This window comes from Excalfactoria chinensis, chromosome 2 (assembly GCF_039878825.1).
Source record: "Excalfactoria chinensis isolate bCotChi1 chromosome 2, bCotChi1.hap2, whole genome shotgun sequence".
NCBI classification, from domain to species: Eukaryota; Metazoa; Chordata; class Aves; order Galliformes; family Phasianidae; genus Excalfactoria; species Excalfactoria chinensis.
Window position 1 is genome coordinate 37,265,258 of NC_092826.1, and position 18,271 is coordinate 37,283,528.

The 18,271-nt window shown below is 39.9% G+C and overlaps 2 protein-coding genes across 2 annotated transcripts; one reads left to right on the plus strand and one right to left on the minus strand.

Moving 5' to 3' along the window:
- Window positions 1-536: 536 nt before the first annotated feature.
- Window positions 537-8,182, minus strand: MRPL15 (mitochondrial ribosomal protein L15). Its single transcript, XM_072329115.1, has 5 exons — window positions 7,978-8,182; window positions 5,592-5,749; window positions 3,361-3,526; window positions 2,748-2,871; window positions 537-1,112 (listed from the first exon to the last, which is right to left on the minus strand). The coding sequence occupies exons 1-5, from the start codon at window positions 8,074-8,076 to the stop codon at window positions 775-777; spliced, it is 885 nt and encodes a 294-aa protein (XP_072185216.1). The 5' UTR covers window positions 8,077-8,182; the 3' UTR covers window positions 537-774.
- A 1,270-nt stretch (window positions 8,183-9,452) lies between these two features.
- LYPLA1 (lysophospholipase 1) lies at window positions 9,453-18,069 on the plus strand. The gene is made up of 9 exons (XM_072327263.1): window positions 9,453-9,579; window positions 9,995-10,026; window positions 11,016-11,081; window positions 12,246-12,293; window positions 13,107-13,177; window positions 13,755-13,828; window positions 14,570-14,671; window positions 14,909-15,082; window positions 15,851-18,069. The coding sequence occupies exons 1-9, from the start codon at window positions 9,511-9,513 to the stop codon at window positions 15,902-15,904; spliced, it is 690 nt and encodes a 229-aa protein (XP_072183364.1). The 5' UTR covers window positions 9,453-9,510; the 3' UTR covers window positions 15,905-18,069.
- Window positions 18,070-18,271: the final 202 nt, after the last annotated feature.

Below are 18,271 nucleotides of genomic sequence, written 5' to 3' on the forward strand. Positions count from 1 at the left end.
CACTGAATTCTGTGCACGTTCAGCAATGACATTTTATCCGCATCAGGACAAGTTTTAAGTTCCATTTGAAGAAAAACAGTTGTTACAACAGTTATCTTTTGTTTCTGAGATTCAGATGAAGTTCTTCCAAACTACACACTATGGCTTCCTCAGTTCCATCAGAAGTAATGACTACAAGACCAAAAAAAGAAAGAAAGTTGAGATTTTTTTGGCAGTGGCAAAATCAAAAACATTGCTAGAAACTCCAAGAGGTTGATTCATTCTTCTGTACTTTGATAGTTTCCACTGTTATTTTATTTTCCCCATCCAAGAAAAACGGATGGTTTGTGCTTTGGAAGTGTTCAAGGCAACATTTTCTACAACATCAATTGGAATGCTGTATAACAAGTTTAAAACTAGTACTTGCTTTTGGATTGAAGGGAAAGGATATAAACTAATTATTAAGTCAAGCTACTCTTCGGAAACATCCACTGAAACATACAACACCAAACTATGTCTTCTGAATAAAATAATAGGCAAATAACAGCAAGAGAAAGTGCCCAAATACACGCTTTATTTCAGACTCCACACTGCTTCCAAATGTTAAGCATTTTCATATGCAGTATTATGACAATCAAAAACAGCAAAAGCTACACCAGTAGATTACATAAACAAAAACTACTGTTTTGTCTGCTGTAAAAGGAGTCTTACAGAAAAAAAACAAACACCACTTTGTATCCATTATTTCATATCCAGATGTTTCCTGTGCACCTGCAGTCGTCTCCAGTCCTGAATTCACGAGCTATAGTATTTTAGCAGCCTCTCATCAGTTGGCTTCAGAATTTTCTTGTCTGCCATGTTTACGATCCATCCTGGAGCAAGACCAAAAAATATCTGCCTAGGGTCTTTGCGCGTACTTAACATTTTGAAGAGCTCATCCTTAGTTATGTCTGGTAGGGTATAACCATATTTCTTGGCAAGTTCAAGTCTGGCTTCCGCAACCTTCGATGGATCTGCCAGGTACCCACGATTACTGGCATCTGTGTAGTAACGCACAAGGTCCTCAGGGGGAAGCATTCGCTTTGGAATAGGTTGGCCACGCAGAAAAAACGGGACTGGCTTAATTAAAATATCTGCATGCAAAGAAAAGGGATTAGATACGATCCTTTATAATCAATACCTAGAGGCAATAAATTACAGTCACTTAGTATTTTGTGCTAACTAACTTATTAAGCTAACTTAAGCTAAACCAAGCAAAAAACAAATCAAGTTTCTCCTACCCAAACAAAGAACTGTGTCATTATAAATATCAGTTAAAGCAGTCTAGATGAATTGTTTCTAATGCATTTAGAATGCCTTCATTGGAAAGATAACACTGAAGAAGATGGCATCTTCTGGCTTAAAGTACTGGCTGAAATGTTAAAAATCCCTATTTACACAGTCAACAAGTGATACCTTCAGTGTTTCTTTAAGTATTTTAAACAAAGAATCAATAGAAAGTTTATTTAAATTGGACATAAGGAAGAAATTCTTTACTCAAAGGCACTGTAACAGGTTGCCCAGAGAAGCTGTGCATGTACCATTCACTGGCCCCATTCAAAGCCATGCTGAATGGGGCCCTGGGCAGCCTGAGTGGGTGGCAACTCTGCCCATAGTGGGGCACAGAGAGATTGAACTAGACAATCTTCAAGGTCCCTTCCAAGCCATTCTATGAGTCTGTTTGGACATTTGAACATTTGGGTCCTCGCCTCATTTTTTGCTAGAGTTGACAAATAACATTTCAGATGTTTTTAAACTAAATACTTGATCATTTCCTGAATTAGGGAAGTAAAAGAGCTTGTATCAGTCCAGAACAACATATTTTGCACAAAAGAAGCCTATTTCTCTTGTCCTCAGCCTCATTCACACAAGAAAACTCCATTATTGTCAATACTAATGGCATGAATGAGTATCAGGCAGGATGCAGCCTCGAGCAAAGCAAAGTCACATTCTTCAGTGAAAGTGCTCTCAAAACAATAGCCATTTTTATTGGAATGATTCTGACCTCCTCTAACTTAGTTATTTCCTCATTTTAACTGGAAAGCAATTTTAAATTAAAAACATCATCAACCAAGTGTCATTTAAATCAACCTTCCCCTGCGTTTCCCAAGGGCTATTAAATGTGTGGAAAAGTTAAGACAAAAATTCAAAGAATCAATCCTTTATTAGTTCCTCTGCTTACACAGCAACTGACATTTCTTAAATTGGCTGATAGTTAAATAACCATTAACCGCAGAATCATAGAATTACTTAGGTTGGAAAAGACCTCAAAGGTCATCAAGTCCAACCTCAATCTAACCATGGTACCCTATCTCTAACAACCCTCTGCTAAATCATATCTCTGAGCACCATATCCAAACAGCTCTCAAACACATCCAAGGACAGTGACTCAACCACCTCCCTGGGGAGCCTATTCCAGAGTTTAACTACCCTCTCTGTAAAGAAGTGTTTCCTAACGTCCAACCTAAACTTACCTTGGTGCAACTTGAGGCCATTTCCCCTCGTCCTGTCAACTACCACCAGTACCTACCACCAGTAGAGCTAAACAAACGAACATCTTAAGAATAAAGAAAAGAGAGGAGACAGCGCAGCTCAACATTTATATAACGTATCTTTTCTTAAGCTTTTAGAATGGATGAAGTGGATGACTTTCCAATAAAAACTACCTTTGAAATTTGGACCCTTAATCTTCATATTTTAAGAAGTCAGAAATGAAAAGAAATTCTTACCCAAACTCCTTGGATCGTAGAACGATGTTGTAACAACACCTCCATTTTTTTCTATAGCTGCAATTGCTAATTCAGATGCCCTTTGCACTTCAATGTTTATTTTTGCTGCAAAGATATCAGCACCCTGTAAGTTTCAACACACATTCGATTAACATTAACAGGAGTATTTTAAGGCATACATACATTTATCTCTGTAAAGTTATAAGAAACATTTTATCCTGAAGAACACTACAATTTGTCTGTTTACCATCCCAAGAAGGGTAAACAAACTGCTCTCCTTTAGTCACCTGGGTTCAATTAAAAACGTTTGCCTGTCCAAAATTCTCATACATTTGTTTTAGAATGCTCTAATCTTCTGTCCCAAAATAATTTTTGACCTATCATTATGTTTTTCTCAACTATTATTTTTGTATACTCTCTCCGGTCTTAAAACATCTCCCTAATGTTTTGCTTGCCCATACTGCCCTCTAGTGGGTTAGATATCATCAATTCTACAGAAAACTAATTTAGAAAAGCAAGGATGCTTCCAAAGCGGTCAACAGTCTAGTGTGAGAAAACTGAAAACCCAAGGCTTTCTGCTGCCTGAAATCATATGTTTTTATTGTATGCCTACCTCTTCCACCAGCTGGACACCATAATCCCGTTTGAGAGGTTGTATTGTTACACCTCTAGCGTTAGTAAGCTGTGTTAAGTCAATTGGTTGCGTAGGGTCAACTCTACCCAAATCAATAAGGTACTGCAGCCTCTGAAGACTGAGGGGATGATACTGACGTCGGCAGCTGGAGAGGAATGAGGGGGGGGAAAAAAGGAACAAAAAGAAATGTACAAAGTACAAACTTTAATAGAGCTGAACAATGATATATAGCACACATTCAGTTTTCTACCTCGTCTTAAAACAACCAAGTACATGCTTAAAACAGCCTTATCCATAAGCCAAATTGGCATTAAATTAAAATTACAAGTCCCAGTTACAGACCAAGACTGCACTATATGTTCATACATTACAGTGATCCTTTTGCTGTTGACAAGCTGGTTGGTTAAAGGAAGCAGCAAAACATTATGAGTATAAGCACTTCTTGGTAATTCAACAAGATTCTAAATAACCAACACACTGAAGTGAATCCAACTTGGTAACATCACTAATGCCTTTGGAAAATCTGACAAAAAAAATAAATCAAGACAAACTACCACCAAAGAAAATTGAGTGTTCTCTCCATAGCCATCACCTTTAGCAGAATTTTCTGTTGCCTTTTATGAAGTTCTAAGTTACTTAACTACATAATCCGATCCTCAGAGTAGTTTCCCCTATTCCAGTGTCTCTGCCTAATGCATAGGATTCCTGCTGATGCTCAACACTATCCTCATAAAGTTTAATTACTGCTACTGGAAATCCGTGACTGTTTGTAGAAAAACAGACACTTATCTAAACTAAGCCAGGAAAAATAAAAAAGACAAGCAACAGAATTAGCTCAGTCAGACAGCTCCTAACAGAGCAAAAGTTGAAGAAGTAGAAGATGAGAACTGCAGGTAGGAAAAAATAAATAAAAATGAGGTAAGGATAAACTCTAGAGACATTGTTCACTATGCTCTTATTCTACCACAATAGTCTCACTTCAGTTGAAAAAGTACCTTTTGTTATTGTTTCCATGCTTACCCAATGCGATTAAAAAGCACATTAAAAAGGATCCTTTTATTTTTGCCACCACAGAAGCTTGGATTTTTGTTGTTTATTAATAAACTTATGAGCACTGCTAACATGAGAAGCTCAGTGCTTGCATTCTACAGCATGTCCTTTGTGGATGAAAAGTGCTCTACCTCTACTGTAAATTAATCAAAATAGAAATTGGAAATCTGAAACATTAAATCAAACTGCAAGTTTAACAGCTAACAAAAAAAGACATCAGTCTTTTCATTCTTAAACTGTCTGCATTTGTGGCATGTTTCTGTTACTAGTACCCATAACAGCACTGTATGCATATAGAAGTTTTTGTGACCACGTGTAAAAGGAACAAAAACCGACAACAAAAACCTAACAGCTTTCCATCTGTCAATATAGTTAAGAAAATTAATATAGAGACCAGCACACAGATCCGCCACTAAGAAAGGAGACAGAAGAAAAAAACAAGTTGGGTGAAAAATGTTAAAAAGCTGGAAGAGGGACAATGGCACAAACAAGCACAACATGAAAAGGGGACAGAAGCATTAGACAAGGCAGAGCACCTGATGAAAACAGTAGCAAAAATGATTTAATGTCTGACAGATTTGTTATAAATGAGCTTTTTAAGATATTGAGCAGAACAGATGGAGCACAGATAGACACAAATGCCACTACTGCAGGGCTAAGTGAGTAGAACAATGAAGAAAAGTAGAACTGCTTGGCTAGCAGACATCAGAGTTCCAGGTGAATAAAGCAAACTGAAATACAAAGGAAAGCTACACTTATGAAGCCTGACATCTTCACAGGAGTTCATTAAAGGCAACATGCCCACTTCCATTGAGTCCAATCAACTATTTGCTGTGAAGACAGGCATGGAGAATAAGTAGCATGTTTGGAAGAGGTTCTCAGAAGAGAAATAGGATTAATTGTAGGGGATACACTGCTACAAATGAGGGACTGTGCAAAGAGAAAATGGCAAACAAGAAGAGTTGCAAAGCAAAATGAAATAATTTACTAAAAGAAGTACACCATGACAATGAGGAGATTCTGCTTGTAGGTAACGTAACTATCAGATATATCTAGTCTATAACAAGGTTTGTTTTTGCATACTAGACAAATTCTGGCTTCACAAGAAAGATTAAGAAAAGCAGACTGATTAATTCGTGTGCTACTATGAAAGAACTTACCTATGTCCCTCATTAAACCCATATTTTGGTATTGACAAATAAAATGGAGTTTGGCCACCCTCAAAGCCTAATCGGGGGCGATTTCCTCTTTGTCTTTCCCCTTTGTGACCTCGACCACACTTTCTACCTCTGTATCGTCCACGGCCACGTCTTCTCTCCTTGAAAATAACAAACAAAACATTTAATTAACTACTTTCTAGAGAAGAACCTATAAACACAAGATTTCCGAGACATAACCAACACAACAAAATGACAGTTTTTGACAAAAGCTACAGAACTCCAAGAGGCACAACCATATCTGCACACCACTTTGATGAATGCATTTAATTCTACATAGTTTTTTTCCATTTAAGCTAGGATTCACTGGAGTGCAAACGCACAAAAGGAACAATGCCATATTGCTTACACTCTCGTGTCTCCACAAGTATTTGCTGTGTTCCACTGTATTCCTCAATTTGAATCAGTCATACTGGGAAATACGTAAGGCAACACAAGTTAAACGTGATTTGTAACGTTCACAAGCAACCTTTGATACGATAAGTCACTCCATAATCACTCTTGATTCAAAAATAAATAAGTCACTAGCAAATAGATTTCATTAAGTCTCTTCACATTCTAATTTTCTGCATCCAACACTCAGGCAAACTGTGGACACTCCTAATACCATAAAGCACGTTTTGCAGTTATACTGCAGTGGGGAATATTTAGTAAAACTAAGGTTTGAGAACTGTCACAAATACATAACATTTGTTGTTTTCTGCTTGTATTAAATTATGGAACACTTAATGTGCACTGGCATATTAATAAAAAAGCCAATATTGCTATAAATAATTAAAAAATTATAATTCTTTTCAACCTATTTGAAATAAGGCAAAGCCTACCTGTATTGATATTAAATAGAACAGAGTTCAAGTGCAAGTTCATGCTAGACTACACTGCTGGCACTAATGGAAGCTGTCTCATCCCAAACCCACACACTATGCTACTTTATTTACAGAATCTCTTGTGCTGTAAAGCTTTGCATTAGATAAATCAGGAAACTAAACTGGATGACAAGTATTTTTTGTCTAATTGGTTTTCAGCAGTTTCATCCCTTGATCTGGCTCAACACACAACCTTCAGCACCAGCACAAATACCCAAAAGGAATGGAAGTACTTGGAGGCAAAGGGAGGGCACCGCTGGCCCATCCTTTCCAAGGGCTGCCTGCACATACAGCGATTTGTGGTCAAACATAGAAAGCAATTGGAATATTGACCAGATTTTAGATTGTCGGTGGGGCTAATGAAAACACTTTGGTTCTTTTCACAACATCTGTTTGTGAAATAACAGCCTCTTAAATACACTCATTTGAACTGATTAACTGCAGAATAAAACCATCACACACCAAAACAAAAATACCAGGGAATGCCAGATGAGATCACCCCTACAAACTTTAACAGATAGCCAACAGGTAACAGGAACATGTAGGAGACAAACACCGATCAACACACACCTCATCTCCTATCTGAAGTTACAAGTTACTTGCTAAAAACCCAACAAAAAAATCTCATACATAAAAATCTCTACGTACTAGAAACAATAAATGATTTTCAAAACTCAGCAGCTACTTTGTGAAACAAAAAGTCCCGAGAACAAACGCTGGGCAGAAAAGCTCCTTTATACCTCAGACAACATGGGCGCAATTAGCTTGAAAAGAAACCAAAAAGAAGGATATCAGTCCCACACAGGGCTTCCTCTTCCAGGTCGTTATGACCTTGACAAAGCTGTATCTAGAGAAGCAAATTTACAGGAGAAACCCTGACAAAACAGTGGTGAAGAATATCTGTTCTATTGCCTTGCCACGGGCCTGTGGGATGCACATGCAGAACTCACCAGGTCTGCTAGCATCTCTGGGGAGCACTGCCAGGGATACCCTGCCTGGTGTTCTCTTTGTTCTTTATTCTTATGACTCTTCTTGCCCCCATATCGGTTGGGCTTCTTTTCCTTACTTCTCTACTGTTTTATAAGTAAGGAGTGGAAGAGAGAATTCAGTTTCGCTTTGGAACAATCACTACTAATAACAAATGCTGGCTGGAACGACTTTCCCTTTTTGTCTAGCCTCTCGTTTTTCACGCATTACTATCACTCCCAATCATAAACGTTTGGGTATTCCATATACTTTTTATAATGTCTCTCAACCACTGAGAACCCTGAGGCCTAATTAGGGCTGCCCATCAGCCAGCTGTCCGTGGGGATGGCCATAAGAACACAGGTTTAAGGGCCAACACACGTCACCACCTCACCTCGTTCCGCCTGGGCAACTCTCCCGGGCCCGCCGCAGTCTCCCAAAGACCTTAAGAGCAACAGGGAACCGGAGACCCACACCGACCAGCCACAAGCACTCACCGTCTTTTTTGAACCCGGGTTGGGCCTCAGGTTGGCCAGGCTGACCTTAGGCAGCGTCCGCAGCAGCTGCAGAGCCCCATGCACGCCATTCCCGCTCATCGCCACTGCCCTCACAAGGACGGCGGCGGCGCTCCGCAGGCAGAGCTGCTTTACGGCAAGAGCCGTAAACCGCGCCTCCAGCACTGTCGCGCGGTGCCGCAGCCTGAGGAGGGCGGGAGGGAGCAGGGGGTGCGGAAGATGGCGGCGGTGTGTGGTTGCTCAGTGGGATAGCTGCGAGTGAGCTACGTGCTGCGAGAATGGGGAAGCGCGAGTCAAGCGTCAGGCAGACCTCTCAGCAGACAACGCCAATGGCTTAGGTCTCAAAGTGGACTCAGTGCTTCACTGTTCTGTTATTCGCATTGCTCTCAGCCCCGTGTTTTAAAGCCAAGCTTTTAAAACTTATAGGCTGTATAAGAGCAGGAGTGGCTTTAGGGCACGGAGCGCATCGATCTGCTGGAAGTGAGCAGGCAGCTCAGCCTGGTAACCTTTACTGTGCTGCCAGTAAGCAACAGGTGAAATGGACATTTGGAAATGGAGTTACGGGATGAAGGCTGTATTGCTTCTCCTGGTGTTCAGAAACACCAACTATGTGGCAATACATGTAAAACGCAGCTATGGGAAACCATCTGTGTCAATTTCAGCCACAAGGATAGGGGAAAATACACAGCTTAGAGCATGTTCTGTCTCGTAAAGCTCCCAGTAAATTAGGTAAAAAAAAACATATGCAGATATATTTCACTGTAAAGACTCAGAAGCTTTTGAAAGATCCACAATTCAGAAGCTTACAGTGGTTCCCTTAGGAAGCAAGGCCCCGTGCTTTTTTGCCTGCAGGCAGCAGGCTGCCCTGTGCCCCACTGCCCTTCTGTTGTGCAACTCCCAGCTGCCCTATGCACACAGAGCCACGTTGCTCCAGCAGCTCGGAGCAGCACTGGCAGGGCTGGCAGTTCAGCTGAGGTCAGCCCAGATGCAATGATCAACTGCTTGGCCCAGCTGTCAGCAGGCAGGACAAAGCAATTCATTCTGGCAGCAGCGTGTTTGCCATACACATTCAGAGTCGGTCTGAGTTCTTGGAAGGAACAGATGAATAAGAGGCATTCACTCTTTGTCCATAAACCACGATTTAATTCACTGATGCAGGCATCCGATCTGACGGGGATAAATGAGTTCTGTCCAACAACGTTGCCCACTGTTGGTAGTTTTTTATTTCGCTGTTTTTCCTGCTTCTCATCATTTCACATTGAATATCTCCACTTAAAGAATATCGTGATTTCCCTTTTCGCCAAGCCTTTCAAAGCACAACAACTGATTTTCATAAGAAACACTGAGATGGCAGCCTGCCCTACCCTCACGGCAGCGCTTCCCCCGCGCCGCCCCGCTCTCCCGCCAACCCCGCCGCAGCCAATCGGGGCGGGCACGGCAGGAACAGCCCCGCCTCCGGCCGCCCCGCCTCCCACCCGCTGGCCGCCGTCCCTCGGCCGCCCGGCACTCCGGTGTATGTGCGGCAACAACATGTCGGCGCCGCTCCCCGCCATCGTCCCGGCCGCCAGGAAGGCGACGGCCGCCGTGAGTTCGGGCGGGAAGGGGAAGAGACAGCGCAGGCTTCGGGAACCCCAGCGGGCGGCGGCCCCCGCCCCGCTTTGTTCTTCGCCGGGCCGGGGCCGGGAGCGGCGGAGGCGGCCTGGGGGTGACAGCGCAGCGTGGCCGGGCCAGGCTGAGGGTGGGCAGTGAGAGGCCCGCGCAGCGCCACAGGTCCCTGGCGCTATGGGCTCGGAGCGGCGCCCGGTGCTGGAAAGGTCGCGGTGTCAGCGGGCGGGGCGGGGCGACCGTGGTGCCGCGGGGCGCTTCGGGTGCCTCCTACGGGCGGCCGGGGGCTGCAGTCCGGTTACGTCGCCCTGGGGCCCGTGCGGGTATTTGCGCTATCCGAGCGGGGTTCTCGCTTTCCTTAAGTCGTCTCATAGCGCGGTTTTATTTTTCGTAGGTGATTTTTCTTCATGGATTGGGAGATACCGGGTGCGTATGTCGATGTGTTAGCGCCTGCCTGTAGCTGTGAAGAGTTCCGGGTGTAAGATTGCATGCCTTAGAGATGGGAGCCGCTGGAAGTTGTTTGAACTTCATACTTTGCTGCATCCCCTCGGTTGACTTATCAAAGACTGAAGGCAGCGTGCAGCACAGCTGGTTGTTCTAGAGAGTCAGCATATATGTTTATGCAATGCGGTTTTTATGTGTATGCAATAAACATAAAAAGTTTGTTACAGGTGCTTTCTCTCACTGTTACCCAGTGTACTGACTGATTTAGGGATGCTGACTAATGAGAGAAGTCAGGAAAGCCAGGAACTGTTGAATGTTTGCTGAAGTAAAGTGCAGGCACAGCCAGCAGTTCTGCACAGGTTTGGCTTTGGGTCCAGTTGTGTACAAGTCTAGCTCAGCCCTGGTGTGAATCTCACTGAGCTTTTAATTTAAATGATGTATTCCAGTTACCTGATTTGCAGGAAGCTTGATAGCTCATGTCCTGAGCAAATCCCGGGCTCTGTGCATTCATACAGCATATGCCTGAGATCTGAAAAACTGCCTGATCCTGAGAGCATGCAGGCTAAGCTGGTGTCAGTACGCCAGGTTTGATTGGGTTGGTTTCCTCATAGCCCATGCTTAGGCATTGGTTTGCTCTTCAACCACATTAAGAGATGCAGTCAGAAATGAGAAAGTTGCTTGTGGGGAAAAAAGCTGCCTTAATTCAGCAGGAGCAGCACAGTGAGCTCTGGACCAGTGATGAGCCTGGAAGCAGCATACGTTCATATGTTTCAGTACTGAATCTGTTAAATCCAGCCAGGTAAAAGCTGTTTAAATTTAGTAATGTATTCATAACATATTGGACTATCTGTAAAATTCTTCTAGAAATATTGGCCTTATTCAGTATTTTTTATGTGCGCTGTATACTTGCAGCTTAGCAAGGGGCTAAGCTGGTACATAAATGACATACAAGGTGTTTTTTTTGTTAACAGGCATGGATGGTCAGAAGCACTTGCTGGTATCAAAAGCCCCCATGTGAAATACATCTGCCCACACGCGTAAGTTTGTAACTTTTCCTGTTTCATCTTTTCTGTAGTTAGATGCTAAGGTATTTGTGTGGATAATGAAGTCACATGGAATTTGGAATGGCTCTACTTCTTTACTAAGAAGACATTGAAAACAATTCTGATTCTATTAAATATTTTGTTGCTTTTTAGGAACCTTTGGACAATTGCATTCATATTTTGCTTTTGTTACTCACTCAGACTGAAAACAAATTGAAAGCCTTTACATGTAATGTTAGACTGTCTTGACGTTGTGCTTTCACTGGATTGAGGTCTTTCCTCACACCCAGTTACCTGTTCAAAGCCATTCTTAACAAGGAGTAATTTTTTGTTTTATTGACCATTAAATATACGGTATATACTGTATATTATGTACGTGCACATCTTAAACTTGTGTGTTTAGTAGTTGCAATTTACATGTTACATGCTAATGCTGTGTAAGGTCATGTGGTCATTATGTGTAAGAACCTGAAAGGTTCTTACAGTGAGAGTGGGGCAGGTCTCTTCTCACTACTGACTTGTGACAGGACGAGGGGAAATGGCCTCAAGTTGCGCCAGGGCAAGTTTAGGTTGGATATTAGAAAGAACTTCTTTACAGAAAGGGTGGTTAGGTACTGGAATGGGCTCCCCAAGGAGGTGGTTGAATCGCCATCCCTGGATGTGTTTAAGAGCCGTTTGGATGTGGTACTCAGGGATATGATTTAGCAGAGGTTTGTTGTTGTTTTTTAGAGATAAGCTACTGGTTAGGCTGCGGTTGGACTTGATGATCTTCAAGGTCTTTTCCAACCTGAGTAATTCTATGATTCTATGATTCTAAGGTGCCTTCATCCACCGAGCTTGTCTGTGGAACTGTGATATACAAGTCTATATAAGAAATAGCTACATGGATACATATATATGCTTGTATTTTACGTGTGTTTGTATATATAAAACAGCCTGTTAATGTTTTGCTTGCTCTCCAAGCAAAGGTTAGCTCTGTATGATAAATGTGTTTGGAGACACTGATTTCGGGGGAGATTTCTTGAGGAGACACTACAGGGTAGCTAGTGTTCATTATGATTTGGAAGAAGGAGTGATGTAATTCAGTGACATAACTGCATCTGTATAATTAAATTTCAGTATGTACCTTACATCAACGTTGTTAATTCCCATTCTTAGGCCATTTATGCCGGTTACTTTGAACATGAACATGAGTATGCCATCGTGGTGAGTATTAAACTGCAAACAATGTGTTTCAAAAGATATCCAGAGGTCTGAGCTCATTGTTCTTAATTAAAAATCCTGAACAACCTGAATGGCTTCTTTTAATTGGGTGGAATTATTGAAAGCTTTTTGCTTTAGTTTCCTTTTATAGGAGGGCTCTCAGAGTGTACTGCAGTTTTCTGTGTGTCTGTGGTAATGGTTATTCTTCAGTACTAATCTGCATGTGTTAAAGTACATGACAAAATAATTTTACATCTATAATCTATGGTCTGTGTTGTGTATGAATTTGTAGTCAGTAGTAGCAGAGGTTTGAATATAAATACCATTGCTACCAAGTGAGCAATTTTTAGTGCATCAGTAGAATTAGGATGTCTGGCAACTGTTCTTTAGAACATCCATTCTGAATAGAAAGCAGGAAAAATATGAGAATTTCAGTGTTCTTAAAGCATCCCTCGTGATTTTTTTTTTTTCTCAAGTAACTTTAGTTTGTTTCTCTGAACAGCGTTTTAATTTTATACTCATAACTGTTAAATTTAAATAAGTCCCTGCTGAAGTTTTTGGAGCAAGTATCGAAACTCTGCTGTTTAATATGCAATAAATGACAGAAGAAAGCAAAGCTCTCAAAAACTTGGTTGACTGGGTCAAGCATTTTATCCACGTTCACAGATTGTTCGTGATTTCTTGGAAACTGTGGGTAATTGATATGAAGTATGTCAGCTAACAAGCATTCTAGTTTGGAAAGCGTCTCAATTTTGTGCTTTAAAGTAGTGGAATTACTCCTCTAATGAGTAATACTCTTGTTGATGTTTTTGTAAGGTTTGATATCATTGGACTTTCTCCAGATTCGCAGGAAGATGAAGTTGGGATCAAACAGGCAGCAGAGAATGGTATGTTTAGGAATACTTTTTAGGTCTTGAAAGTACTTCTGTGTATTGTTAAGAGCTAATGATGAGTCTGAAAGAGCCTATTGGATTAAAGAAGTCAAAATAATTAGAGAAGGTAATGCATATGCACTATTATTGCTGATCTAAATTTAGCTACTGATGTTTATTTTATTTATTTATTTTGTATTTCATGACTAAGTAGGCAGTTCATCAGTGAAAACACTTTATACACTTCAAACCTTCAAGGATGAAATGGGCAGGGGAGGGCCTTCATGCTAAGAGCCTCTGGGTAGCAAGTTAAAGCTATATGGGCATTCATTTGTCATAGTGGATAGTTAGAACATGATACCATTTTCCAGGCAGTGGAAGACTTCCTTGCACATTTTCCTGGCTGGAAGTGATATGGGGGCACTGGAATTTTTGATTGCATCCTAGATTTTTTTTTGTTACTTTTTTATTGTATAGGTAACAAGTTTTCTCTCTCATGAGCTTTATGTTGACGTCAGGGAGGTGGTCTCTCTCTTCTCTTAGATTTTCTACAGAACAGAGTGCATTTTAATTCCCGGCCTTTGTGTTACAGTTAAAGCACTAATAGATCAAGAAGTAAAAAATGGAATTCCTTCCAATCGGATTATTCTGGGAGGCTTTTCTCAGGTAAGGTTTGCTTGGAAAGAACTGTCTTTTTCTGGGGGGATAGCTTAGCTTTCCCAATGTGGGAAATCCAAGCTTGAATGGGTGTTTGTTGCTTCTGACATTTTGAGGTGTTTGTTTCTCTTTACCTGAACAACTAAAGTCTGTTAGCTTATGTAAATAATTAATTTTCACTGATAAATGAGCTTGTGGAAAAAAAGTTACTAACATTAATAGCCTATTTAAAGTTATTAGTTGTTATATATATATATAGCCTCTGTGGTGTTGCCTGAAAATCTTTTTTTCTTTAACATCTTGGTAGCATTTTAATCTACCTTTAATGTGATAGTTATTTCTTGTCCCATCATTTGTACTTCTACAATAACCTAATTGACCAGTATGCTATAGACCTTTTAGATCTATTCGTCAACTCTGTGGTCATTGTTGCAGTGAATTAAAATATTAAAGTTGAGATGATAGAACCTTTATTGATACATGAATAATAATAACGATACTCCTTTATTTCGTGCCTGGGTTTCAGCTGTCAGTTGTGGTACATTTTACTTGTGAATTAATCACATGGGCTTGGAGGGGAAAAAAAATGCATGATAATGATAAGTACATATAATACTGCTTCTAGTATTGATTCTAAGGAAGAATAAATTGGAATATAAGAAATCATTTAAAGGAGAAACCAAAGATCCTGAAACAAACGTTAGAAGTGACATTACCTTCACCATTCTAATACTGATCTGTTTATTTTAGGGCGGTGCTTTATCATTGTATACAGCCCTTACAACACATCAGAAGTTAGCAGGTGTTGTAGCCCTCAGCTGTTGGCTTCCTCTTCGGAGTTCTTTTGTTCAGGTATTTATTTATCCTTTCTGAAGCAGTTTTGCTCAGGCTAAATGAGTGTATCTGAAGATTGTATGTTCAGACTGCAGCTGGATAACTCGGTAATTCTCAGAATAGGGCACTTGGGGGTTTAAATCCAGGCAAGAAGGGGAATTGGAGAAGTACTTGGTGGTTACCTCTGCTTAACGTGGCATTCATATGAAATCTTACCCACTTACTTCCTCCTTCTTCTCTTTCCGCCCCTGACAGGGTGCTGTCGGTGTCAACAAGGAGATTCCTGTACTTCAGTGCCATGGGGACTGTGACCCAATTGTTCCTTTACTGTTTGGTTCTCTTACTGTTGAGAAGCTAAAGAGTATGATAAATCCAGCCAATATAACCTTCAGAACTTACTCTGGCATGATGCATAGTTCGTGTATTGAGGTAATTTTCTTAATATAAGTCTTTTAGCTAAGTATGGTTTTACTTTTTCCTAACAATTACAGGGCGTTTTAATTTAATTTTTTTTCTATTAAAAGCATGTGATGCCACTGACTTATTTTACTGAATAACTCAATGCCTGTCTGAAAAAACATCCGAGGGAAAAGTTCATATGACCAGTGGGAAATTCCTTAGAGGAATGTATTTTTGGGGCTGGCATGGCTGAGCTATTAATCACATTAATAATTACTGAATTAGAAGGCAGATAGAATTATCGCAGTGCCAGTGCAACTTGATATTTTGAAGAGAATTTTGCATGGTATTGAATGGAGACATCAGAAAAACGTGGAAGGAGGGTTGATATTAGGGAAGTGGCAGCCTCAAAACGTATGTTTATGGCTCTGGCTCAGCAAACAGTTGAGTTGATTTAATGATGGCTTGCAACTGCCAGAAAAAGGTGGACTAGTTCTTGGGGATGTTTATGTAGTTTTATTACATTTAGGCAGCAAAAACATTGAGTTGTCATTCAAATGTGTAAATATGTGCTCCTTCTTAGAACACTTAGTACTATGTGAGTAAAGATACATTTAGTGCCTTGAAGAGCTAACAGTGTTGGCTTGCTGTGTGTGCTGATTAAAGCATGTCAAATAACTAATTAAACATTCAACATTTGTAGCCCAGCTGCTCATAATAACTGAAATTTTGAAACATTGTGTAGTGAATGTGTATTAATAAGGAACTTGACTAATACGTACCTTTATCTTTGAACAGGAGATGATGGATATAAAACAGTTCATAGACAAACATCTACCCCCTGTGGACTGAAATGACATGTGAGAAGCCTTCTACGTAAACACCAGCATCAACTGTGGTAGAGTTAGTCTTTTCACATGCCTGATAAGAAAGCATTACTTCTGTACCTGCAGTGTTACTACTGTGTTGCAAATTTATACTTAGGACAAGGAGTAAATTGTACACGTATGCAAGGAATGATAATCTTTCTAGTATTGATCATCCACTGATGGAACTGCAAAATGATGCAGCTAGGTAACAGTGATGGAATGTAACCCGAATGTAACTATTCTAAGACTTTTGAATGCAGACTTTTGAAGTATTTGTACAATCAAAGACTAAACTTATGTGAGCAACATAAATGTGACCAGTTTAGAACACTTGAGACATGATTTGTTCTTAGTACTCATTGAAAATAAATTAAAACATTTTGTGTATGTAATGGATGTATAAAGTACACAACATGTAACTAAGTGAGCATATGATTGTAGAATAAATGTTACTGAGGACAAAGCTTTAAATGTTAAGCATTAATTGTTGCTCCAAATAGGAAGGGCTTTTCTTCTAGGACGACTATTACAGTCAGTAGAGATATTTCCTGTATTTAAAACACCTCAGTTTTAAATGTTTTCATACAGGTAGATACTGTAGAAATTATAAAGGTACTCATTCCTCGTTAGACCATCGTTTGTTGCTGTGCTGCTGCAATTTGTTTTAGATCACTATAAATATAGGCCAAATGCTGACTCGAACAGAATTCTGAAGAAGCATGTAGGAATAATTTGAATTTTGTTTAAAATTTCTATTTTCATATTGAATATTCACTCTATACTTTAAAGATGTAGCCTTCATTTATGTAGAAATATCGATGATGTATTTTACATGAGCTATTCCACTCCTGCTGTGGAGTAACTAAATGAGAACAGCGCAGCTGTGTAGTTTTTAGTTTTGTGTATTGTTGAAGTCTCATCTGTAACACATTCTTACCACCTACTACTTTCTTTACTTTATACTGACACTTGAGATTTGTCTGGGAAAGAACACAGTGTTATTTTCAGTTGTATGATTTTACATTTCTCTGGATTGCTGTAGCTTAAAAATACGGTCACCTGCTATTGGGGGGGAAAAATCAAGATGCACAGTGTTGCTTCTTTCAGAAGATCACGATTCTAGAGTGCACTGGATTATAGGAATTAACGGAACAGCTTTCTTTTTTTTTCTTTTGTAATTTACTTTCAGAAACGTGAGGAGTGTTTAAAAAATACACTTTGCTTTTTACTATATAATATGCTGCGTAACAATGTTCTATACTAAAATATGTTTGCAAGCAAAGAATGTTCCTGTCTTGAATGCATCTGTGATGATCTGTTTTGTCATCATTGTGATTCATACCGGCATAAAAGGTACTTATTCCTTAGGCAGATTAATTAGTGCTCTTCTTACAGTACATTTGGATTTATATCAGGGCATGTGCCAGTACAAATATATATATTGGGAGCTGTGGTCTTTAACATAGCCACTGCCAGAAATCTGACACATTCACCTTGTCAGAGTTCTCAGATTTTAGTGCATTTCTTCATATGTATTACACTTCATTTTTAGGAAGCCAGTTATCTAACCCAGTTTCTCCAGATTACTACATATCTCTTAATATGTAAAACTTAAGAAATGATTTATTTTCATGGTATTGAAACAATTCTAGAAATTCTGTCTGTGGCTGAAGAGAGTATCAAGTTTGAAGTTTAATTAGTCTTCTCACTTGGTCACCGTCTTCTGTATATTTGCCAATTTGTCTTACAACTCATTTCTTTCAGGGAAGGAACCATAATGTTATTGCAGTTGTGCCAATGTTCTATTGAGAAAATAGTATTTTCTAGCTTGGAGTCATTCCCAAATTGTATTAGCTAATTTTGCAGTCCTGCCGAATTGCAAACTTGGTAACAAAGTGATGTATTCCCTCTACTTTTTAGGTGGCTGCTCATTCCTTTATGTCTAAATTATGCCCTGAATATCAGTGTGTTTCAAAAGTTCTACATGAGCTTATTTTTTTCCTGTGCCATTTCTTTGTCCTGTTTGTAAGTTGTCCTGTAACACCGTTCATGTGCTCTTGTTCATCTTCTAATTGACTGTCTACTTGTTTGATGTTTTTTCCTTCTATTGGGATAATTAAAGAATACTTCTAAGATGCTAAAGTGAGATCACTCCTAGCTTTATTCTGTCTTCAAGCTTTTCTCTGAGGCACTGTGTTCATAGTTTGCAATCAGTTTTTAGTACTTCTGCATTTTCAGCTGTTAGCTTCAACTGTTTTCTCCATGATGCTTTCAGATGTTCTCCTATAAATGCTTTATATGGTAATTGCCTTCAAATACCCTGCTATCATAACAAGATTGTTATTCTGTT

Excerpts from the sequence above, each read along its gene's own strand:
- MRPL15 (XM_072329115.1), bottom strand. The coding sequence starts at position 8,076 with ATGAGCGGGAATGGCGTGCATGGGGCTCTGCAGCTGCTGCGGACGCTG. Across the intron at positions 5,750-7,977 it reads ACCCGGGTTCAAAAAAGACG|GAGAGAAGACGTGGCCGTGG; the intron begins GTGAGTGCTTGT and ends GTTATTTTCAAG. Across the intron at positions 3,527-5,591 it reads GGGTTTAATGAGGGACATAG|CTGCCGACGTCAGTATCATC; the intron begins GTAAGTTCTTTC and ends ATTCCTCTCCAG.
- LYPLA1 (XM_072327263.1), top strand. The coding sequence starts at position 9,511 with ATGTGCGGCAACAACATGTCGGCGCCGCTCCCCGCCATCGTCCCGGCC. Across the intron at positions 10,027-11,015 it reads CATGGATTGGGAGATACCGG|GCATGGATGGTCAGAAGCAC; the intron begins GTGCGTATGTCG and ends TTTTGTTAACAG. Across the intron at positions 13,829-14,569 it reads TTCTGGGAGGCTTTTCTCAG|GGCGGTGCTTTATCATTGTA; the intron begins GTAAGGTTTGCT and ends TGTTTATTTTAG.